Source organism: Fundulus heteroclitus, unplaced genomic scaffold (assembly GCF_011125445.2).
Source record: "Fundulus heteroclitus isolate FHET01 unplaced genomic scaffold, MU-UCD_Fhet_4.1 scaffold_45, whole genome shotgun sequence".
NCBI classification, from domain to species: domain Eukaryota; kingdom Metazoa; phylum Chordata; class Actinopteri; order Cyprinodontiformes; family Fundulidae; genus Fundulus; species Fundulus heteroclitus.
Window position 1 is genome coordinate 1,839,783 of NW_023396868.1, and position 25,339 is coordinate 1,865,121.

General features: G+C 42.4%; 1 protein-coding gene across 2 annotated transcripts in view; it reads left to right on the plus strand.

Annotated features, from left to right (window-relative positions):
- The window catches only part of LOC105922309 (desmoglein-2), a gene marked incomplete at its 5' end in the record, with an annotated part of 61,304 nt that overhangs the window by 18,342 nt on the left and 17,623 nt on the right, over window positions 1-25,339 (plus strand). The window contains 5 exon segments of one of the 2 annotated variants that reach the window (XM_036131670.1): window positions 6,704-6,873; window positions 7,251-7,385; window positions 11,223-11,408; window positions 11,589-12,205; window positions 19,545-19,687. In XM_036131670.1, the coding sequence (XP_035987563.1) occupies window positions 6,704-6,873; window positions 7,251-7,385; window positions 11,223-11,408; window positions 11,589-12,205; window positions 19,545-19,687 (1,251 nt within the window). 2 annotated transcript variants of the gene reach the window in all.

The window sequence follows — 25,339 nt, forward strand, 5'->3', positions numbered from 1 at the left end:
GCACCAGACAGCGGCTGCATTACGCCCGCTAGTACGTCTGTGTTTACGCTGCAACGTCGCCAACACCCCCATCCATTTTAATAAGACAAAAACACCAAAATAATCCGTAGTGAACAATGTTTTTTTTAACATACCGGGCGGGTCTTCCTCTCTGCTGAGTCTGTGTCCGACTCCGCTTTCTGCTGTTTCACAAACATGTCTGAACATCCATCCATCCACCCATTTTCTGACCCGCTTAATCCCTCATGGGGTCGCGGGAGTTGCTGGTGCGTATGTCCCGATATGAAATAATTGTAGCCGTCCAGTGGTTTTATCGTTTTCATGCTCTCTTGTCTGTACTGGCCTGCCGTGTTCATAAGGTAGCTGTATATGTTGCGGTACGGAACACTTGGCCAGCATATCATAAAAGCTCTCTTAATGCAAGAAACGAAACCCTTAAACACATGAAATAACCATTAATTTTAAATACCTAAAAAGGTTTTGTTAACTTTTCACATGAAGCTGGATTAACAGCTAGTATGATACCTTTGATTAAGTTGGTATACTAATGTTTAAACCAGGGGTGTAAAACGTACGGCCCGCGGGCCAGATCCGGCCTGCCGAATGATTTAGTCCGGCCCGGTGGCCAAATGCATTATCATTATTCAATGGCTGTATCTCCTCGCTGCATCGACCGATCTGCACCAAATTTTTTGTGAGTCGTGGGGGAGCGCTGCCCAACGCGTTCGTGTGAATTGCCCAGTAGACGGGCGGAGAAAATGCATGACAGCATCTGCGGTGGCGGGCGGGCGGCGGTGCATGAATCCCAGCGGTGGCCAATAGGCCGGAGTGGCGCTTGGCTGCGATGGCTGCTCGATGCCGCTTGCGGCTTTAATTATTATTAATCTGCCACCCCAAAGAGGGGCCTTTTTGAGGGCTTTATCATATTCAAAAACTCACCAAACTTGGCAAATGCATGGTGACTATTTAAAAATTTTGTATTTTAAGGTTGTCACAAAAATCTAGAGAAAAATGTCTCAATGGTGCCACCTAGAAATTTTTAAAGGATCCTTTGCTATTCACTTACTTCATTGTAGAGACATGAAATTTGGTCCAGTTGTAGAGCTCACCAAGACACTCATATTTTACAATTGACGTCATAGTGCAAGTATCACATGAAGTCGGCCATTTTAGATTGAAGGTCTGATTTTGACCACATTTTGACGTTTATATCATTGGTATTTGATCAAACTCCTCCGAGGGATTTTTAGTGATCGGCTTGAATCTCGGTCAGTCTTATCATAAGGCATGGCCAATTAAAAGTTATCAAAACGGTGAGTTTTTGAACATGCTGAAGGCGGGTTAGCAGGGGTCAAAGTTCACCTACTCGCCATGAAACACAAAACTGTTATAGTTCATACACAGAAACACACAGAGCCACCAAACCTTTAGTGATTGATCATCATCGGGTGTCCTACAAAACCCAATGATTAAATGATGACATTACTTAGGCCACGCCCCCTGACAACAGGAAGTGTCATGTTTTGCTGTAAACGGTCACTATGTTACCCCTCTGAGCTAATCAACATGAAACTGTGCCCAGAGACAGAAGACATGTTGGTGTGTTGTGGATTCCAGCCTCAAGTGGACTCGATGGAGCAGGGGGGCGTGGCAAAGTCACCTTAAACGCCGCTGCCATACGTTTGGCTCTGAATTCCACAGTTTTGGGCCGAGCTGCTTAAAACTTGGATGCATCCTTATCCATCCCCCGACAGGAATCCATAACAAACTTTGGTGGGCGTAATCTAATTTCTCTATAGCTTCCACTAGAATATTTTAAATGATCAGCCCCAAGCCATGCTTTAAGCTAGAATTACGAAAGTTGGTACACAACGTACACATGTGGAATATTGCTAAAGTAACACTTTAGCAATATTCCAATTGCTTTCATGAAAGTCAAACTTTCATACAAGCTGTCTTAATGCAAGAAACAAAACCCTTAAATACATGAAATAACAATTAACTTTAAAGAACTAAAAAGGTTTTGTAAACTTTTCACATGAAGCTGGATTAACAGCTGGTAAGATACCTTTGATTAAATTGGTATACTAATGTTTAAACCAGGGGTGTCAAACGTACGGCCCGCGGGCCGTGTTCGGCCCGCCGAACGATTTAGTCCGGCCTGGTGGCCAAATGCATTATCATTATTCAACGGCTGTATCTCCTCGCTGCATCGACCGATCTGCACCAGATTTTTTGTGAGTCATGGGCAGTGACGTGCAGTCAGGGGAGGCAAGTGAGGCCAGGCCTCACTTGTCTTCATGGAAAGAAAGAAAATATATAATGATAATATAAATTGTGATTCACTCAGTCATTTTTAATGAGTAATTTTTTTATCTAATTTCCTCATTTTTGATCGTATTCTCTTTAAAATCGCAGACCTTTTGCTATTTTCCATGTAAATCCTTGGTGGCGCTTGATAGTGAAGCCGGTGAGGCCGCAGCGATCTTGGCCTCTCCTGGGATTGCGCAATCCCATGTTAACTGCGCTGGCTTCAATTCTGTGAATTCATCTTCCTGTCTCTAGATCATAAATTCAATTGTTTTTAAATAGCTATGAACTGACTTTCCACAATTTAATGTATGTGGATAGCTTATTGAGTTTCGGTGATCAAACTGTGTGCAGGTAACATGTTTTTGTGTGCTGCTGGGCAATCATAAAAGGCAAAGAGCTGGTTGTAGGTGAGGCCTGCAGTTCCTTGGCCTCTAGGCAGGGGGCGCTCAAGCAGCACTGCTCGTCATCCTAAAACTGTAGAGTGACACCAAGTTATGGATGTATATGCTAAACAAGTAAAGCACTAAAAAGACTCTAAACATACAGCTGGAAAAGGACTGATCAAGGAAGGCTTTCCTCCCTGGCAGTGAGCTCCACTGAGACTGGGAGAGTTTTAAATCTGAAGAAGATAAAGAGAACTTTTACCGGAAAGTGACTGATATTTTTGTTCAGAAAGAGCGCTGCATGGACTTCATTTATAAGTAGAGGTAAGACAGTGATAATTAATTATGTTTTGTTTCTGTAATGAAATGTGCGTAATGTGTGTTATAGTTTTTGAATGTGTTACAAATGCAGAAATCCATCATAACTCATAAACTGTTACCAATCAAATAACAAATAATTTTTTTCATTTTTTTCATCAAAGAATCAATATTTTTTCTATTTGGATCAATCAGTCTCCTTCAGCACTTTGCAATGAGTCTACTCTGTAAGAGTGTATACATTTGTAAATCTGACTCTGATGACGTCAGTGCCTCACCAGCTATGAACCCTACCGCACGTCACTGGTCGTGGGGGAGCGCTGCCCAACGCATTCGTGTGTATCGCCCGGTGGACGGGCAGTGAAAATGCGTGACAGCTTCTGCGGTGGCTGGCAGTCGGCGGTGCACCAACCCCCGTGGTGGTCAATAGGCCGGAGCGGCGCTTGGCTGCGAGGGCCGATCGACAATGCTTGCGGCCTTAATTTTCTTTTATACTTTCAATACTACCATACAGCTCAATCCAAGATATCTCCTCCTGGATCTCCCGGATCCTCAGATCAAGCCCAAACACAGGCGACTTTATAACCTGTTAACCTTTTCTGCCAGACTCTGTCCCCTCAAAGAAATTATGGCACAATGTGATAAAGGAGCATATTCCCAGTGAATACATTACATGTTTGCTTCTAACTTCCATGGACACTTTCTATTCAACCTGGGACCCTTACTTAGTATACCGGGCCTGTGCTGGCCTCTCATCTACTTCAAGGTTTTTTGTTTAACTGACTCGATGACTGCACTTGATATTTTCCCTTTTTTTTAATTGTCCATTGTTTGGTCTGAGCTACTGTGTTTTTGTTTTGTAACATTTGAAAATTCTAATAAAAGAAAATGGAGATGCCTGGTCACCCTTGCTTCCTCGCTGCGATACGCCATTGTTGTCTGAAACCAAAGAGTTGCTTCTCTGATACATCACATCTACGAAAATCCTGCCCGGCGATCTTGTCCATTTTATATGGTATCAAACTCCCTCCCCAAAGCAGCAGTTCCAGATGGATGTGTGGAGCCGTGTGGAGCTCTACAGAACTACATCCATCTGGTGAGAGTCAGGTTAAGCCCCTACTCCAAGATCTAAGTAAATATCCAATTCAAGTTTATTTATATAGCGTCAGTTCACAACATGTCATCTAAAGGCCCTTTGCAAAATCAATTCAATTAATAGCTAGGTAGGTCAAAAAGTTTTCGAAGGAAACCCGCATCTAGGCATTGACAAGCAGCATTCACTCTTCCTGAAAGAGCGTGTGGCCACAGTAGAGAGCCGTCTGCATTGTCTTTGGCTTTGCAGCAATTCCTCATATCGAGCACGCATGTAAAAACAGTAGAGAGGAAAACTCCCATTTAACATGTGTGAATGACCATCTGCCACAACTGACTGGAGGTTTGAGAAGACAGAGCAGAGATACACAAAGACAACAGAAACACGCATTGATCCAGGAATTCTATATATGATAGAGTCGGAAATGGCAGACAATTTGCCCCCCAGGATGGCATCACAGCAAAACGGAATGCCAGACCAGATGTACCTACTATGAAGAGAAAAAAACACTGAGAAAATAAATTTAGAAGTTGAAATAACAAATAATACAAAATTGGAAAATAGAAGGAAAACTCAGCAGAGTGAGAGAACAGATCTTTATGTCCTCCAGCAGCCAAAGCTCACTGCAGCATAACTACAGAGAGGCTGTAGCTCAGAATAACCTAAGCCATTCTTTCTATAACCCATGTCAAAAAGGAAAGTTTTAACCCTACTCTTTTTAAAAGAGTGTCTTCCTCACAGACTAAAACAGAGAGAAGATTCCACCGGACAGGAGTCTGATAACAAAAAGATCTGGCACTTATTCTACTTTTAGAGACTCGAGGAACCACCAGCAGACCTGCAGTCTGAGAGTGAAGTGCTCTGTTAGGAACATACGGGGTAATCAGAGCTCTGATATATGATGGAGCTTAATTATAAAGGGCTTTATACATGAAAAGGAGATTTTTAAATTATATTCTTGATTTAACAGGAAGCCAATGAAGGGAAGCTAAAATTGAAGAAACGTGATACTATATAATCTATTTGATAATCTGTCAGCATTTTATTGTGATCGCCTGCTGGTATAAACCAGTTGTATTTGGCAAAGCAACCGACATAAAACGGAGAAAAAAAGGTGGAAAAAACTGAGAGAAACACTTTCTCAGTCTGCACATTTCTGGGAGGAGAATGTAGGAGTGTTCAAAAGGAAATTGGTCCCTGTATCAATGGACAAATAGACTGACTTTGAAGCACATTGCTACGGATCAATCCGCCTTTTTCTTTGCGCGCTGTGGTACTTTTACGCACTATCCCGGAAAGTCAGAAGATCTCTGTGCAATATTGCACAAGCATTTCCAATAATCGTTTAGGCTAGCTTAACTAGGTCTAAACAGTCCAAACACAAATCAGGTTCTAAAGATACAAGTAATGACCTGGTATAAACACTGTCCATTTCTCTTCTTCCTTCCGTCTGTCCAACCGATTTCTTCCGCTCATCCGGGGTCGGGTCGCGGGGGTAGCAGCTTCAGTAGGGAGGCCCAGACGTCCCTCTCCCCGGCCACTTGGGCCAGCTCCTCCAGGGGAATCCCAAGGCGTTCCCAGCAGAGAGACATAGTCCCTCCAGCGTGTCCTGGGTCTTCCCCTGGGTCTCCTCCCGGTGGGACGTGCCCGGAACACCTCACCAGGGAGGCGTCCAGGAGGCATCCTAACCAGATGCCCAAGCCACCTCTTCTTATCTAACAAATTTCACAGGACATATGTATGCTCTTCTGTAGCTATACCACCAAAGTGCTTTTTTTTATTATAATTGCTAAGGTTCTGGGTCTGGACCCGAAAAATTAACTGACACCAGAGTAAAATTGAAACATTTTATTAAAGTTGTGCAGCGGGTGCAGGAAACTTCTGGAACTGTAACAACAGCAAGGGAGACAGGTTAATGGCTGTTGGTACTCAAAGGAGGAGATTATGTAAGGAAAGAAAGCCAGGTTTGGATCCGAGAATTGGCATAGAATCCAAAAGGGGTTATTTGATGTGGTCCAGATGTTTTTCTACTGGAAGGAATTAATTTCCTCAATTAGCTGGAAGCAGGAATTCAGAGACATACACAGGCAGACAGACTCAGAGGTTCCAGTGAGGCAATCCAACAGATCAGAGTCCTGAGTCCAGTAATCCAAAGACAACAGGTCCAACAGGTAACAGTACAGGAGGGCTTGGTAGAGAGGCAGAGACAGGCAACAGGCCTTTGTCCAGATACCAAGAACCAATGGAGAGTCTGACAAGGGCGAGGCAAACAGGCAGGAATCCAAAAACATGAACAGGGTTATTCACATACGGCTTGCTTGGAACACTGGATGGTCTACTCACAAGGATTTTTGAGAATCTGGCACCAGAAGTCAGGCTTAAATTGAGACACACGGGTGAAGCCAAGCCAGTAATCTGGGCGATAACAGGTACATGCAATCAGGAAAACTAGTTGGAACAATCTAGAATACTGAGTGACTATATCTGTGCTATCTTCAGTTTTTCTTGCCATTGTCTTGCCTTTCCAAAACCTCTCATTTGGTGTGATTTACTCCATAAGTCACACCAATCACACTGTATTTGTGACTCTCTGCAGGAACATTTGTTATGCAAATCGAAGGTAAAGATGATGATCAGGCTGAAACAATAAATTCGGAGATTGCCTACAGCATTGTCAGTCAAGAACCAGCTGGCAAAGGACACATGTTCACTATAGACAAAAAGACAGGAAAATTATATGTCAAAGAGCCTACGCTGGACAGAGAGGTAATGCTTACTTCCCACACAGAAAAAACATATTGTACATTTCCTTCATTTTTTTTAAACAAAGTAGTTTAAAAAGACCTACAACTGTATTACTCAAATGTAAAGTAATAAAACTATAGGTCATAAATCTTTGCATTTCAACATAAACTTATTTGAAAGCAAGTAGCAAATTCTTTGTGGTTGGCACCCATAGAAAAAGTATAAAAAGAAACTTAGAATATATATTATTTTCCCCTCATTGGGGAAATTTTGGTCAAAAGAAGATACATAATACCATGATGAAAACTGCAAATGTTTATAATGTCAAGTGACCCAACTGTTGACCTTTAATATTTTCAGCTTTTCTTGTGTTTGATATTATGTTTGTTTCTTGCCAGACACATGACTTCTACAAGCTTGTTATTAAAGGAACTGATTTGGGAGGTGCACCGGGAGGAAAAACAGGGACAGGAACTGTTGAGATTCGTGTCCTGGATATCAATGATAACATCCCCACTCTAAGTGAATCTGAGGTAAAGAACATTGAAGCTAAGCTTGAACAAATTAAATATTGACATTGAGTAAGAAGAATAAATGCTTCAACTTATCTTTTAGAATTAAGAAAAACCGAAACAATCAAGTGTTGGTACTATATGTTTGGGCAACAGAGCACATGTTAGCATGAAGATAGGCAAACAAATAAGGCTACAGTGTAAAGAGTCAAGATTTGGACCCGACAATTCAGCCGAGACACAAGCAGTATAAAAGATTTATTTAAGCGTAGCTTTAAGTGTAGCTGGACTGGAACTTAGCTAGCATGCACACATGAAAGGGAGAACAGGTTACTGGCTGCAGGGCACACTGTGGATAATTCTGAACAATGAACATAAGCTACTAACCTTTCTTGAATCCAGGAGGTGGCACTGAAGCGAAGTAGTGGGACCAAGTGGTTAGCTGATGGTAACTTCACAGCTGGAACAGAGGTCCAGACACAGCTGTCACCTGGATGGTTTATCCAGGAGACAGTCCAGAGTCATACACGGGTGATAAGATGCAGGCGGATGTAACAGACGTAGAATCCAAGAATCTTTGTCCCTGGTCCGGTCCAAGATCTTAATCCGCAAGGAAGCACAGAGACAGGCATAACAGGAGGGCTGAGGCAGAGAGGCAAGGTCAGGACACTTGCAAGGGTCAATGTCCAGAATCTAAAGACCAAATGAGAAAATCAAACAGGGGCAAGGCAAATGAGCAGGAATCCACGATCTCTCACACTACCGAAAGAAGCAGCCTGAAAGAAGTGGGGCTGCCAAACAGTCGGTGCTGCCAAGCCCTCTGAATACCGACAGATGTTGAAAATCACATCATTCACATCAGATTAATTTCACCTGTGTGGAGTAAAGCACTGGTGATAAAGGATGTAGCTATCAAAGATTTAACTAATAAAGAATGTAACTGAGTAATCCAGTAAAGATTATGGATTTTAGTTTTTAAACGTTTCTACCTACAAGGCCTCTATATTTTTAATTATTTTTATTAGTCATTGCAACTTCACATTCCAGTGAAAATTGTCCTCTAAAACTTGCCCATCTCTAAGTGAGCAGAGGGCTCTCACTGTGCAGCCTGGAGAACATTCTGGAGCTAAGGGTCTTGCTCACTTCTCTAGTACTCCACTTCTTATTTAACTGATGAACCATCTATGTAGAAATGGTCATTTCCTCCATCACCCTAACCTTTAATCATTGTGGAGCTTTTCAAGGACAAACATTACATACTGTCAAATTTAAATCCCCTTTTGTCCTGACGACCTACCACCTGTTACATCCACGCTAAACTGTAATAAGGAGTTAACATGTTAATTGGGTGGTAAATGTTTTCATCTAAATTGCAGAAAGTCCAAGATGCTGGCAGTGTAGCATTAAGAATACCTGCCTTAGTGCCAAGGAGAGCCCAACAGATTTCTGTTTCACAAGCGCAGCATTACTGCTTTCGCTATAGTGCTCCACTTGATTTATATATGCACAAATCTTTATTAGATTTTATTGTGGGACTATTTCATGTTCAATGGACACAAAAACAGAAAGGAAGAAGAGCAAAACAGAACAGAAAAAGATGAGATGAAATGCTAAAAGGGAGAAAGGTGAAAAATAGAGGAGAGGAAAAGGAGAGAACAAAATAATATCCTCAGAGTCTGCTTCTACACATGCAAAGAAAAATATAAAAAGAGTAGCAAATCAAACTGTATTACAAGTACAAACAACCAAGGCCTTGATAACATCACTGAAAAATACACAGTATTATTTAATATGAGATGAACAGCTAAGCTAATAATAGGGGTTTCTGTAAAAAGGTGAGTCTGTAAGCACCTGAATCCAAACACCTGTAGTGGTTGTGAGGATCCAAAGACTGCCTCCCAAACCACAGAGGCATACTCCGGGTAACTCAGAGCCCCAAATGCCTAAAAGAGTCCCCAGAGCAACGGTCCCCAAGAGAGACAAGCAGGGGGATGGCTGCCTCCCCCATCCCAGGGAAGAGCAGAAAAGAGTCCAACAAAACCTCCAACTGCTTCAGCGCTGAAGCTCCCGGGAGCTGCGGCAATGAGCCTGTGGGCTGCGCCGGCTGCCAGCTAGCCTGGAGCAGATCCAGCAATGAGTCCAGAGACCCGAGGTCCAGGGTCTCTTGGGGGGCCATGCCCCGGTAAGCAGCTGCCAGCGAGCCGGCGCCCCTCCAAGCACCTAGTCCCAGACACCGAGGATCACCAACACACCAGCGAATCTAGGCACCAGCCAACAGAGGGGAGCAGAACAGGGGGATAGGCTCCCCACCTAGTGGAGACCTGAGATATCACAGGAGAAGGGGAGTTCCAAACCCAACCTGACATAAAGACAGACAGAAAACCAGGTACACAGTCACATTCACATGTTCCCACCCTAGTGCCCCCACAATCATACACACTTATAATAATTAAACAAATGGACGCAGTACACGCACTCACACATCATCACACATGTCCTATACTCCCAGCTCCAGGTACCAGCACTCCAGAGGGGTATCCAGCCCTCAGACCGAGGAGGTGAACCCCATCATCAGGATAAGGGGGGATCACTATCAAACCCGGACCTACCAGGTCCATACTCCTACCATAAACCCCACCCGATCTCAGTCCAGACGACCCATGGGCCCATCCACTCAGAGATATGGCCAAAATGAACTGAACGAGCCGACCAACCAGAGCCCACCCCATGAACCCTGAAACAGTGCCAGCCCCAGCTCAAGCCTACCCACATGACCCAACACCCATCCCCAGCTCCAAGCTGGCCAGGTGACCTGCTCCTCCTCCTGGCCCCAAACTCCGGAGAAGAAGAGTTTAACAACCTCTTGGACAATTGCTATTTAATGTCTCAACTAGCCAACAGAGGACATCATGGACTGCTGAGATGGCATCTTAACATAGATAAAGACGCCCAATTTGGCCGATAGCAGTAGGCGTGAGAAACTTGATAATGCAAATCAGCAGTTTATCTTAAAAAAAAGACAATATACATTTTGAAGCAGGTGGTTAGGATGGAGGGCCATGACTGGTTGGATTGATTTATTTCTGACGGCCCAACTTAGGTTTCTGGACAACAGCTTTCAGCCGCAGATGGGTTTCACTTACTTTTGCAACAGCAGATTATAAATTAGCAAAAAGATTTTGATAAACATACACAAGCAGACACTCAAGGTTCCACCTGGCATATTCTACATCACTATATTGATCTAGTATATGTTTTATTATCAAAACTTTTAACTTGCCATGAGTCAGTTTACTGTGCAGTTGGTGCAAAATTCTTCAGTGGGACCCTTGTCTGATAACCAGTATCATTTCTATATTAGAATCTCTTCTCTTAATTGGAACGCTGATTTAAAAGAATCAACAGTTTAATTCAGAAACTCATTTCCTCTATTCTAATTCTAAACTTTGGATCTTCCTTTTTCTATATTGGCCAGAAAAGGTGATTGTGCTGTTTGGTGTTATACCAACAAAAATGCAAAAATGCTGTGTCTTTATATTAAGGTTTTTTAACAACAGGTTAGGACAATTTTTTTGTACTTGTCTTTTCACTGCAGTGCACTGACTTTTGAAGTAGTTAATATTTTGGCATCTGATGTTTTCACAGATTTTCATATTCCATATTTTTAGTAATCACTTTATTATCTTTGGTAGATTATTTTAGTGTTTTTATTTGTCAGTGCAATGGGATTCCTTGTACAGTAGTTTGAATAAACCCTAAATGTTTCAAAAGTGTTTTTGAATAAAGTAGATTGGATTTAATGTCACTGTAACAATTTCAACCACACTTATTTATAACAAAGTTTTTATTGTTCCGCAGTATTCTGGCTCAGTGGATGAAAATGTTGCTGATGTAGTTGTGATGAGAATCAAGGCTCTGGACAATGACCTTGCACACACAGACAACTGGCTGACTGTGTTCAAAATTGCCAAAGGGAATGAGGGTAACCTGTTTTCAATTGAGACAGACAAACAAACCAACGAAGGCATTCTGAAGCTGATCAAGGTACTTATTTTTTATCTGACTTTAAATATTTTAATTAACTTGCTATTTGCATTTTTGCTACTTTGAATTCTCACAGTAGCAAGTAAGTATATTGAGGTGGTCATGTATATATTTGTTCCTGTTGTTTTTTCTGGTAATTTATTTCTGAACACCTTTTTCTCCTACATCCGCACCAATTAGCCGGTGGATTTTGAGGAAGTACAGAATCTCGAGCTGGGCCTAATCATTGAAAATGTAGCTCCTTTTGTAACCGGTGACGCTGTACATATGGACGTGGATGTCCAAGTTGGAGAAGGGGGTCCTCTGGGTACTGGAGCAGGGACTGGAGTTGGAGCTGGAGCCGGAGCCGGAGCCGGAGTTGGAGCTGGAGCTGGTGTTGGACTTGGTGTAGATGTAGGAGCAGATGTGGGGCTAGACCTGGGCTTGGATGCGGATCTGAATTTAGATATAGATCTGGGGCTGAAAGCTGACCTAGAAGGAGAACTGGATGCAGGACTGGACGCAGGCCTTAAACCACAGGCAGGAGCTGGACTTAAGCCGGGTATTGGACCTGGAGTGGGTGTGGGCCTTAAGCCTGGCATTCGGCCAGGACCAGGACACAAGCCTAAAACAAATGGACCAGGGAAAAGCTATCCCATAAAAATATCTGTAAATAATGTGCCAGAGGGTGCTGCATTTATACCTGACATCAAGAAAGTACCTGTATCCGAGGATGCAAATGAGGCACCAAAAAATGGTGTGATCACCGTATTTCCAGCTGTTGATCCAGATACAGGAAAACCGGCTGAGGATGTCAGGTGAGTCCTTTATCTGCAGCCACTTTTACAGTAATTCAATTGATTTTTATTTATGTAGTACCACTTTACAACACGTCATCTCAATACACTCTATAATCAATTGTTTCAAATCACGCAGACTGGTTAAGAGTTTTCATTCTAAGGAAACCCAGCAGATTGCATCAAGTCATTGTTTTTCAGCATTTGTTCCTCCTGGATGAGTATGTAGCAGCAGTGGACTTTAGAGTAATTCCTCATTTTAAACATGCATGTAGCGACAGTGGAGAGAAAAACTCTCTTTCAAAGGAAAAAAACTCCATCAGAACCAGGCTCAGTGTGAAAAGCATTGTAAGATGCATTAAGTTGACTTTACTTTAAAACAAAAGTATGCAAACTGATTGCCTAGGGGACTTAGGGGTTTGAGAAGAAAGAGCATACACAAAGAAGAAACAGAAGCACTGATCCAGCAGTCGGGTAATGGCAGACTAGCTCAGTAGGTGGCTTTATCTAGGAAAGAAACACAGTTAAGCAAATACACTCTTAGCTAGTTTTCAGGTAGGGAGAATGAACGAGAGCACATACAATTAGTTGTAAAGTGCTCAGCCACTTATCAACTGAAGGCTCTGGGATTTAAAGCCCCAGCATTTGCTATACCTGGCTAAAAGGAATCCTGGGAAATTAAAAAGCAGTTGTTTCCATTAATCAGAAAGGCCATGGGATATGTATTTAAATCAGCCTAATGACATATGGGAATTCACTTTCAGTAGCCGGAGATGATAAGAAATCAAATGCCAAACAACTAAAGCCTGATTGAGAAGTTGTATTTGCTGGTTCATCCAAAAAAGCTTTCGGACTTTTAGCCAATGAGGAAGTGCGTTGGCACCAAAGACTGTGCAGCAATGTCTTTGGTGAGACACTGCATTCTGAGAAGTTTACAGTTTGATCCACAGAGACTGCCACCAGGGATCCCTGAACAAGACCCTTAGCCCCACATTGCTCCCTGGAACTACTAAGTGTGGCAGCCTACTGCTCACCATTATGAAATCATGTTGAGCAGGCCAGCTGACAGCTTTGCTAGGGCCCGGGACAACACAGCACCCCCCCCCCCCTTACACCTGCCACCACACACACACACACACACACACACACACACACACACACACACACACACACACACACACACGCACACACACACACCAAAAAAAATCTACCGTTCACAGAAATATTTTTTTTGTCCTCCAAACAAGTCTTAGATGACTTCACTTTATAAATGTGGTTAGACTTGGTCTCCAAATGCCAAACAGTTAACTTTTTTAGTGGCAAAGTGAATTATGATGTCTTTAAAGTCTAATTTCTTGGTAAGCTGATGCTCTATAGACAGCATTGCCAGCCAAGTGAACCTTTCCTGGGACATTCTAGAGCGCAGGTATCGGTAGGGATGGCTCTCTCTGTCCCCCCCGAAGCCAGATGTGACGAGGGAAATGCTACGTTGTCATCCTTTTTCTCTGCCAACCAAGCTCCCCGCCTCAGCTGGCTCTTTTTAGACTGCACCTGGACCTCTGCCCTCTCTTTGCTTTATGCTCTTTTGGCACTAAGCTCAAGTATTTCTGTAAATGAAAAGGTGTTTTTTTTTCCTTACACTAGCTAGCGGATGCTTTACTTTAATCACATTGATAAACCCATTGCTTCTTACCTGGCTGTGGATAGACAACATTCCTCTGCAATTCCGTTCCTGGACCTGTTCCTGACTCATCCCCAGTTTACGCATAAATCTTTCACACAAATATTTTCTGAAAAGTTACTTCTGCCTGTATTTTAATGGTCAGAGTGTCAGTTTTGGGCCCCCCCTCTGTCCAGGGCCTGGGACAATTGACCTGTTTCTCCCCACCTGTCAGCGGGCGTGATTATTATTATGAGTGGTTTAACCCGCAAGGTGCGTGGTGCTGTCAGTGGGGAAATTTTCAGGTGCCTGTTTTCAGTCACAGAGTTATTAGACTTAGACTTAGACAATTTCAATACATAGAGCTTACGGCAGTGTAATTAGATTGCAGGTGAAATAAGGCAACATTTCAATATAAAGTGCAGTAGTGATCCGAATGTAACAATGCAGGAGAAAGTGTGCAGAACAATGTTCAACCATGTTTATGGTACAAAAATAATGGTGCAAAAAGGTATTTGTATGAAAACGTTTTGCAGTGCAAAATAATGCAGTGCAAAAATACAGTAAACGTTCAGTTGTGTACCGTTTAAATAGGTTATAAAAGTTAGGCAACGTTGGTAGTGCAAAATAATGACGCAAGTGTAATGCAGTACAGTTAGAGTTCGACAGTTCAACAGTCAGATGACAGCTGGGAAAAAGCTGCTGCAGAACCTGGTGGACCTCCAGCAGATGCTGCAAAGCCTCTTCCCAGAGGGCAGCAGGGGGAACAGTCCATGGTGGGGGTGTGAGGGGTCTCTGTTGATGTTATGGGCTCGGGACACGCAGTGCTGGAATGAAATGGCCTTAATGGAGGGAAGAGGAGCCCCGATGATCCTCTCTGCTGTCCTCACCACTCTCCTCACGTTCTTGCAGTAAGAGACGCAGTAGCCTCCACACCACACAGAGAGACAGCTGGTCAGAATGCTCTCTATGATGCTTCTGTAGAAGGTCTTGAGGATAAGCTGGGAGAGGTGGGCTCTCCTCATCCTTCGCAGGACGTACAAGCGCTTCTGTGCCCTCTTGACCAGTGAGACGTGGTGTTCACATGCCAGGTGAGGTCGTCTGTGATGTGCACCCCCAGGAATTTGGTGCTGCTGACCACATCCACAGCTGAGCTGTTGATGAGCAGTGGAGCGTGGTGAGGCCAGTTCTTCCTGAAGTCGATGATCTCCTTCGTCTTCTCCACATTCAGGAGCAGGCTGTTGTCTCTGCACCAGCCCACCAGCTGCTCCACCCGCTCGTTGTCGTCTCTGATGAGGCCCACCACTGTTGTGTTGTCTGCAAACTTAAGGTGTTCTGTCGGACCCGGACTGACTGAGGTCTATTGGTGAGGAAGTCTAACAGCCAGTTGTGAAGAGGTGTGCTGAAGCCCAGATGTTCCAGTTTTCCTACCAGATGCTGTGGGATGATGGTGTTGAACGCTGAATTGAAGTCTAGAAACAGCATCCGTACGTGGGTGTTGTTCTCCTCCAGGTGTGTCAGGCTCAGGTGAAGAGCGTAGGAGGTGGTGTTCTCAGTGGAGTGGTTCCACCGGTAGGCAAACTTGAACGGGTCGAGTGTCGGGGGGAGTCTGGAGACGATGTGTTCTTTTGCCAGCCTTTCAAATAATTTTGTCATGATGGGAGTCAGTGCAACAGGCCAGTAGTCGTTAAATGAGGTGACTTTAGGTTTCTTTGGCACCGAATGATGGAGGCAGACTTAAAGCTTGCTGGCACTGTGGCTTGGTCCAGCGAGGTGTTAAAAATGTCTGTGTGGACACCAGCCAGCTGACCTGCACACTCATTGAACACCCACCCAGGTATGTTGTCAGGGCCTGGAGCCTGGAGCCGCGGGTTGACTCTTCTCAGAGTCTTCCCCACGTCGGCTATGTCAAGGCAGAGTACCTCGTCTTCCTGATGGGGAACAGCTTTCACTGCTGGAGTGCTGTTTAGTGCCTCAAACCTCCCAAAAAAGTTACTTAGTCTGTTAAGGAAGTCAGCATCAACTTCACCTACCGAGGGGGGAGAGCGTGTTGTATTCAGTAATCACCCGTATGCCTTGCTACATCCTCCTGGTGATGCTGCCATCGTGAATTGGATCCTGGATTTTCTGAGTGTGGCTTTGCTAACTTGATGACATGGTTCAAGTTGGCTCTCGCTGTCCTCAGTGCCTCCTTGTCACCAGACTTGAAGGCTGAGTTCCACTTTTAGCGCTTGGCGAACCTCCTCAGTCATCCAGGGTCGTTGATTGGCCAGGGGCGGGGGGCTGCTTTGAATGTGTCTTTTATATTTGTGTAAACTAAGTCTAGAGTGTTCTCTCCCCGAGTAGCAAAATCCACGTGTTGGTAGAAAGGAGGGAGAACAGTTTTCATATTGGCCTGGTTAAAATCCCCAGCAATGATGAAAACGCCCTCCGTGTGTGCAGATTGCAGCTCGGTGATTACCAAGCTGCAATCTGTTATAGAGAACACTGATAGCCTATTTAGTATTATCGCTGGGAAGCACATAAACAGCAGTGATGCTAACAACAGTAAACTCTCTAGGTAGATAGAAAGGTCTGCAGTTAACAGTCAGAAGCTCTATGTCTGGAGAGCAGTAGCTGGCGGCGATCTAGCATTTTTACACCAGTTGTTGTTGTTGTAAACACACAGCCCACCCCCTCGGGTCTTACCACTAAGACAGCTGTTTCTGTCGGCACGGAAAATAGTGAGCCCCTCGAGGCTAACGCCATTGTTCGGGATCGATGAGGTAAGCCGTGTCTCCGTCAGGATGAGAGTGCAGCAGTCTCTAAACTCCCTCTTTGCAGAGAGTTTGAGTTGTAGATTATCTATTTTGTTGTCCAATGAGCGGACGTTGGAGAGCATGATGGAAGGAAGCAGCAGTTTGTAGGGGTTAGCTTTAAGCTTCACTGTTAGCTCACCTCAACAGCCACCGGTCACACCGCCTTCTCTTGCTCCTCCTCCGGCGTGTGCTGCTCGGCAAGTCCGCTGCGTTGTGGGCCTCTGGGACTTGTGCCCGAAGCACTCCAAAGCCGCGTAAACAATCGAGAGTAGTTGTAGTTACGAGTCCAAAAACACTTGATGACTGTAACTCCAGCAGGCGCTGGCGGTCAAGTACTGATCTACTAGGTCAATGTATACTTTGTAGCGTGTTAGGCAGCATATTTTGTAAAACTGCTCACAGGTTGTCGGGAGCTGTACATAGCTGCAGCCATCAGGGCGCCACTGGATTTATTCCGGCGGCGCCCATAACAGATTTATGAGATTTTTTTCCCTCAGCAATGGCAGGAGTGAGAAGAATACTTTAATAGAAATATTTTTAACCATTGAAATTATTTATTAAGATTTAATTTCGCTGACTCCCTTGCTCGGGGCGGCTGTGTGAGCAGACAGCCACTGTCTTCTATCTCATGTGGAGGATGGTTGGACACTTCAGAAATAGAACTGTTCATTCAGTGTGTGTCAAATGAGAGAAAGCCTCGGTAATCCACAGATCTGATATAGCACATCTGCATATAGAAAGCCAAAGTGTCCTTTTTCTTTTTTTCCCCTTCAGGTATGGTTTACTGAAATAATAATGTTACATTTTGGTTTTGACCCACTCTGTCAATCGTGGCCCTTAGTATAAATCTTGTCGCTCTTCAGTTTTTCAGGAGTTCCTCTGAGAAAATCTTCTCATTTCTCCTCACTCCTTGGCAATAACTGAAAGGCAGTGAGTACACTCAAAACTTCTCTCGAGCAGACCCGGCTGCAGAAACAAATTACAAGGGGGGCATTTCGTTTTTTCAGGGGGGCACACTTTTTCAAAAAACATTTGATATGCTTCAGGCTAAACAGTGGCTCTGTGACTACTCCTACAGCGCTGAAAAAGAAATTCTCAATAGAATCCCAAAATCTAAAAAAATGAACAAACAAAAAGCAATAGTTTAGTCAGTGTTGCCAAATTAGGCTGGTTTCCAACCAATTAGGCTTCTTTTGAACACATTGAGCTGGAAGAAAAATAGCTTATGGGCAGGTTGTAAACATTTGGGAAGCTTTTCACAACATTTGTTGGGCTTTTAGAAAGAATTACCAACAAAATAGTTGTCAATGTCTGTCAGAAAACTAAAACCATTTTAATAAAATGCCATCTCCTTGAACTCACTTTACTGATTAATTTATTTTTTAAATGAGTCGAATCTGTCAAATCTGACATGATCAATGAATAATAGTTATAATAATAATATTGATTAAAAGTTATAATAAAACAAGAAAAGAATAATGGTTAATCAAGTGTCTGGTCAATGTAAACGCCCCAAGAGGGGTTGAGTTCTACTGATCAACTTAAAAATATTTCATGGCTGTGAAAGAGAAATGTTTCAGCTATTCTCTGTAAGAGAAATTAAGTTTATATTAAGGTAGATTTACAACAAATTTTGGGAAGCTATTGATAAGTTTTTTTCCCAGTTGATATAGCATGATTGTTAAAGGGATCCTGTGTGTTATTTGGTTGCCAGATTGTACATTTTGTGTGGAGCCCGTATGTGTGAAGTTTTTTTTCGTTGCTTCAGTGCAGTTGTGTGCTAAAGGCATGTTCTTATGTGTTTAATAGTTTTGAGTTTTTAACATGAGAGAGTTTAAGATTTGACCTTGTTTTTTTTTTCTTTTAAATTGGGCAGGTTTTGTGCTGGGTTTGGGCTGGAAATTAACAGTGAGACAACCTGTAGTGCTGTGTCTTGACTCAAAAGTCAAGCATAAGCCACATGCTGATAAACATGAGCACTGGTGTCAGGCTGAACACTGACTGAAGTAAAAATTCATACTAGAAGAGGTTCTGTACTTACAGCAGCTAGAAGCACAAGGACCAGAACAAAGCAGAGTTTCCTTCTGCCTACAAGTAACCCAAGTTTCTTCAGTTGGCAGTTTTCCTGCTTGGTTCTGCTCCTTGTGCTCCTAGCAGTTTAGCTAATCCTCCTAGCATGAATGTTTACTCCAGTGTTGACTTCAATGCTGACGTTTCAAACAGATATTAATAGTGCTGCTTCCAGCTCTCTCTCATTTGCTTTGTTGTCACTTCTTGTAATTGTTTGGTAATGAGACCGAATATCCACAGACTGCGTCCACAGCCGAGCCGCGGCTTCTCTCTGAAGGCTATGAATGTCTGACCCAGCGACCCGCCCCTCTCCAGCTGTAATTGGCTACCATGTTACCTTCAGATGTTAATTTGATTGGTTGAATTGTATGATTGACAAATCAAAGATAGTACTAATAGACCGATGGCCACTCCAAGGTAAATAAAAAAATAATAATAATTAAAAAAAAAGCTTCCAATCCAGGGCGGGCATGGCTGGCTCAGCGGCCGGTCACGGCCCCCCAATGCCAGCCCATGCCACCGGGTCTGCTCTCGAGTCAGCTTGATTAGGCACTGCTTTTGAGTAGGGCTGGAGAAATCCGGGCTGGCCCTGAAAAAAACTGCTCCTGAAACACTCGCAAGCAGGCAGAGCCAAATGTTTCATGGCCAAACCAAGCTGGTGAAGATTTGCTGGATGTTACATACAGTATATATTTTAAAAACAGATGTATGCTAATTATTCAGCAAAAGCAAGTGAACATTATCTGAATATTATGCTTAAGCTTGCTTTTCAAAAGTAAAAACTGTTTTGAGAAAACTGTTAATTTTCTTGTTTATTATTTATTTTTTACAGCTATGCCAAAGCTCATGACCCAGACAACTGGTTTACTGTTGATGAAGACACAGCTGAGATTAAACTCAACAAGCTACCAGACAGAGAGTCACCCTTCTTAGTAAACGGTACCTATATTGCCAAAATCTTGGCAATATCCAAAGGTGAATATTATTATTAACAGCAAGTCTTCCCTTCTATAAAAGAAAATATACCTAACAGAATGCTTTGAATTTTTTTGCTCTTCACAGATATCTTCCATTTTGTCATACTTAGGTGTTTCAGGCCATGAAAAAATGTTAATATTAGACTAAATAGCTTGGGTAAAAATAATCAGTTTTTGAGATGATGTAGTTTATTTAGAGAAATTAGCTTCGATAACGTTTGGATAAACCAACCATGTTAAAGTATCCCTTCCCTATTGTTAAATTTTAAAATGGTTATTATTAACTAATTACTGTCAGTCCCGTACAGTCACAATATCATGTAAATAGAACCTGCCGGAAAACATGAAGCAGCCTAAAAGACATCACAAAGCAACCCATCATTCTCTGATCAAAAGCAATTCAACAACAGAGGAGAAACTAAGACACTGACAGCTAACTGCTGGAAAGGGTTACAAAATAATTTCTAACTCTTTGAACTTTCAGTGAACCACAGTCATGAGGTTCTAGGTCATGTTTGAAACATTTCACCTAATAAAATAGAAGTGGCTTGCAAAAGTATTTATATTCCTTGAACTTTTCCCCATTTTGTCACAATTCAATTCAATTCAATTCAATTCAATTTTATTTATATAGCGCCAAATCATGAAACATGTCATCTCAAGGCACTTTACAAAGTCAAGTTCAATCATATTATACAGATTGGGTCAGATTATACAGATTGGTCAAAAATGTCCTATATAAGGAAACCAGTTGATTGCATCAAAGTCCCGACAAGCAGCATTCACTCCTGGGGAACCGTAGAGCCACAGGAAGAGTCATCTGCATTGTGCATGGCTTTGCTGCAATCCCTCATACTGAGCAAGCATGAAGCGACAGTGGGAAGAAAAACCACCCATTAACGGGAAAAAAAAAACTCCGGCAGAACCGGGCTCAGTATGAACGGTCATCTGCCTCGACCGTCTGGGGTTACAGAAGACAGAACAGACACAACAAGAGAGACAAAAAAGCACAGAAGCACACATTGATCTAGTAATCTGTTCTACATTAGACGGTAGTAGCGGGTGAGCCGTCTTCTCTGGATGATGTCACAGTTAACAGAACGCCAGACCAGGTGTACCTACTATGAAGAGAAAAGAGAGAGAACAGAAAGTTAAAGTAGAAATGACAACACATAATGCATAATTGAAGAACAGTAGAACTCAATATAGTGAGAAAATTAGATCCTGATATACTCCAGTAACCTAAGCCTATAGCAGTAAAACTATAAAGGTGGCTGAGAGTAACATGAGTCACTAGTTATAATTTTTGTCAAAAAGAAAAGTTTTAAGCCTAGTCTTAAAAGTAGACAGGGTGTCTGCCTCACGGACCAAAACTGGGAGTTTGTTCCACAGGAGAGGAGCCTGATAGCTAAAGGATCTGCCTCCCATTCTACTTTTAGAGACTCTAGGAACCACCAGCAGACCTGCGGTCTGAGAGCGAAGTGCTCTGTTAGGAACATACGGGGTAATCAGAGCTCTGATATATGATGGAGTTTGATTATGAAGGGCTTTATACGTTAGAAGAAGAATTTTAAATTCTATTCTTGATTTAACAGGAAGCCAATGAAGGGAAGCTAAAATTGGAGAAATATGATCCCTCTTGTTGATTTTCATCAGAACTCTTGCTGCAGCATTTTGGATCAGCTGAAGGCTTTGAACTGCATTTTGTGGAATTCCTGATAGTAAAGAATTACAATAGTCCAGCCTTGAAGTAACAAATGCATGGACCAGTTTTTCAGCATCACTCCTGGACAGAATGTTTCTAATTTTGGCGATATTCTGGAGGTGAAAAAAGGAAACTCTGGAAACCTGTTTAATATGGGATTTAAATGACATGTCTTGGTCAAAAATAACACCAAGATTTTTTACTTTATTACCAGAGGCCAGTTTAATGCCACCCAGATTAAGTGATTGGTTAAGAAGTTTATTTTTTGAGGACTCTGGCCCAAAGATTAAAACTTCGGTCTTGTCAGAATTTAGATGCAGGAAATTTAAAGTCATCCAGCTTTTGATGTCATCAAGACATGACTGCAGTCGAAGTAATTGATTGGATTCATCAGGATTTATGGATAAATATAGCTGAGTATCATCAGCATAACAGTGGAAATTAATCCCATGCTGTCTGATAATTTTGCCTATCGGAAGCATATATATAGTAAATAGAATTGGTCCAAGGACTGAACCCTGTGGTACTCCACAAGTGACCCTAGAGTTTGAGGAAGATTTATTATTAACATGAACAAATTGGAATCTGTCTGACAGATAAGATTTAAACCAGCCTAATGCTTTCCCCTTAATCCCTACAGTATGTTCAAGTCTTTGTAGGAGAATATTGTGATCAACTGTATCAAACGCAGCACTGAGATCTAACAGGACAAGTATAGACACAAGTCCATTATCTGAGGCCATGAGAATATCATTAGTGACCTTCACCAGAGCTGTTTCAGTGCTATGATGAGCTCTGAAGCCTGACTGAAACTCCTCAAGTAGGTCATTACTTTGTAAATGTTCACAAAGTTGATTAGCAACTACTTTCTCAAGAATTTTAGATAAGAAAAGAAGATTAGATATAGGTCTGTAATTTACTAACTCATCTTGATCAAGAGAAGGTTTCTTAAGTAAAGGTTTAATAACAGCTACTTTCAAAACCTGTGGTACATATCCATTTACTAAGGATAGATTAATCATGTCTAAAATAGTGCCACTGATCAAAGGGAATATGTCCTTAAACAACTTGGTTGGGATTGGGTCTAACATACAGGTAGAAGGTTTAGATGAAGCTAAAATTTTAGATAGCTCAGAAAGCTCTACTGCTTTTAAACAGTTCAAACACTGCGCAGATTCTAAAGATTCCTCCAATGCTGCCTCACTTACTGAGGACGAGGTAATCATGTTTGGGAGGATGCCAATTATTTTATTTTTAATGGCATCAATTTTATTTATGAAGAATCCCATAAAATCATTACTACTGAGAGCTAAGGGAATGGATGGATCAACAGAGCTGTGGCTCTGGGTAAGTTTGGCAACTGTACTAAAGAGAAATCTAGGATTATTTTTATTCTCTTCAATTAATGATGAAAAATATGCTGCTCTAACTCTGCAGAGGGTCTTGTTATACAACAATAGTCTGTCCCTCCAGATTAAGTAGGATTCCTCTTGGTGTGTAGAGCGCCATTTTCTCTCCAATTTCCTAACATTGCGCTTCAAGGAACGCAGCTCTGAATTAAACCAAGGAGCCAGCTTCCTGTGAATAATCACCTTCTTTTTCAAGGGAGCTACATTGTCTAATGCAGAACGCAATGAGGAAGTCACATTGTTAGCAAAGGTATCGATTTGTGAATGGGAAGAAACAGCAATGCTGCCATCTACAGGGCATTTCTGCAATACTGAGGATATTAAGAAGGGGACAGACTCTTTAAGTTTTGATACAGCATTATCCGATAAAAATCTACTATAATGGAACCCTCTTTTGGGGGTGGAGAATTCAGTTAGATTAAACTCAAATGTTATTAAAAAATGATCAGACAGGACAGGGTTGTGAGGAAATACTGTTAATTCTTCACAATCAATGCCATATGTCAGAACAAGGTCTAAAGTATGGAGCCGAGAGTGCGTCGGTTCATGCACATTTTGAGCAAAACCAATTGAATCTAGGATAGTTTTAAAGGCTACACTAAGGTTATCACATTCAGTGTCAACATGGATGTTAAAATCACCCACTATAATAACCTTATCAGTATTTAACACCAAATCAGATAAGAAATCTGACAACTCATCCAAAAACTGAGTGTAAGGGCCTGGTGGACGATACAAAACAACAAACAGAAGAGGTTTTATTGCTTTGCAGTTTGGATGAGGGAAACTGAGGGTTAAATGTTCAAAAGAACTGTAATTATTAGTTGGCCTGGGACTAATTAATAAATCAGACTGAAAGATAGTTGCCACTCCTCCTCCTCTTCCCACAGATCTGGGAATGTGGAAATTTGAATAACTGGAGGGGGTTGACTCATTTATACTAACGTAGTCCTCTTGTAGCCAGGTTTCTGTGAGACAAAACAAATCAATCTGATTATCAGAAATTAATTCATTAACTAACAAAGTCTTTGGAGGGAGAGACCTTATATTTAATAGACCACATTTTATTATTTTATTTTTAGGTTCAAGGTGAACCATATTGATTTTTATTAGGTTTTTATGATTTGTTCCTTTTAGATCAGTTTTTGATCTGTTAAGTTTTGGCCGTGGGAAAGACACCGTCTCAATAGGATAATGGGTGGGTAACAGTACAGAAGCTGCAGAGAGGTGTGTTAAACTACGGCTCTGCTTCCTGGTCTGGACCCTGGGTTGTCAGCGTTTAGGAGAACTAATAAATCCGGCCAGATTTCTAGAAAGAAGAGCTGCACCATCCAAAGTAGGATGGATGCCGTCTCTCCGGATCAGACCAGGTTTTCCCCAGAAAGTTCTCCAGTTATCAATGTAGCCCACGTCGTTTTCTGGACACCACCTAGACAACCAGCGGTTGAATGATGACATGCGGCTAAACATGTCATCACTGGTCAGATCAGGCAGGGGACCAGAGAAAATTACGGAGTCCGACATAGTTTTAGCAAACTCACAAACCGAAGCAACACCAACTTTGGTGACCTCTGATCGGCGTGACCGGGTGTCATTACCGCCAGCGTGAATAACAATTTTGCGGTATTTACGCTTATCCTTAGCCAGTAGTTTTAAGTAGGATTCTATGTCGCCTGTTCTGGCCCCTGGTAGGCATTTAACTATGGTCCCTGGTTTCTTTAGTGCCACATTTCTCATTATGGAGCTGCCAATGATTAAGGTCGGCTCCTCGGCGAGATTGTCGCTCAGAGGGGAAAATTTATTAGAAACGCAGATGGGTTGGTGGTGATCTGGGGTCTGTAATCTAGAGCTATGCTTCCTACGAACTGTCACCCAGCCAGCCTGGTTACCAGGCTGCTCGGGTGCTACTGCTTTAGGTTCGCTACGTGAAGTTACTCTATGCGGCTCCGCGCTAGTAAAAGAGCGGCTATCAGCTGGTTTTTCAACAGCACGGAGCCGGGTCTCCAATTCTGACACCCTCGCCTCCAAAGCTACAAAAACACTACATTTATTACATGTACCATCATCACTAAAGGAGGCAGAGGAATAACTGAACATCTGACACAGAGAGCAGCAGATAGGAGACTTAGTCAGACACGGAGAAGCCATTATGAGGCTAAGGCTTGGCTAGCGCTAGGCTAACGCTAGGCTAAAGCTAGGCTAACGCCCTATTATCACGCCAAAGAACAAACCGTGTGAAACACGAGGAGTTCCCAAACGTGATGAGCAGCCACAGACAATGTTTTAAAAGTGCTTATGTTTGGAAACAGATGTTACAGCAAAGAGGTTTAAAGATAAAAAGCGAGAGAGCCTGGAGCAAAGCTCCGTCGTTCACACAGCAACAACAGGAAGTGACAGAATACGCCTTACCGCAAACAGGAATTTCAATTCAATTTTATTTTATTTATATAGCGCCAATTCATGAAACATGTCATCTCGAGGCACTTTACAAAGTCAAATTCAATCATATTATACAGATTGGTAAAAAATTTCCTAT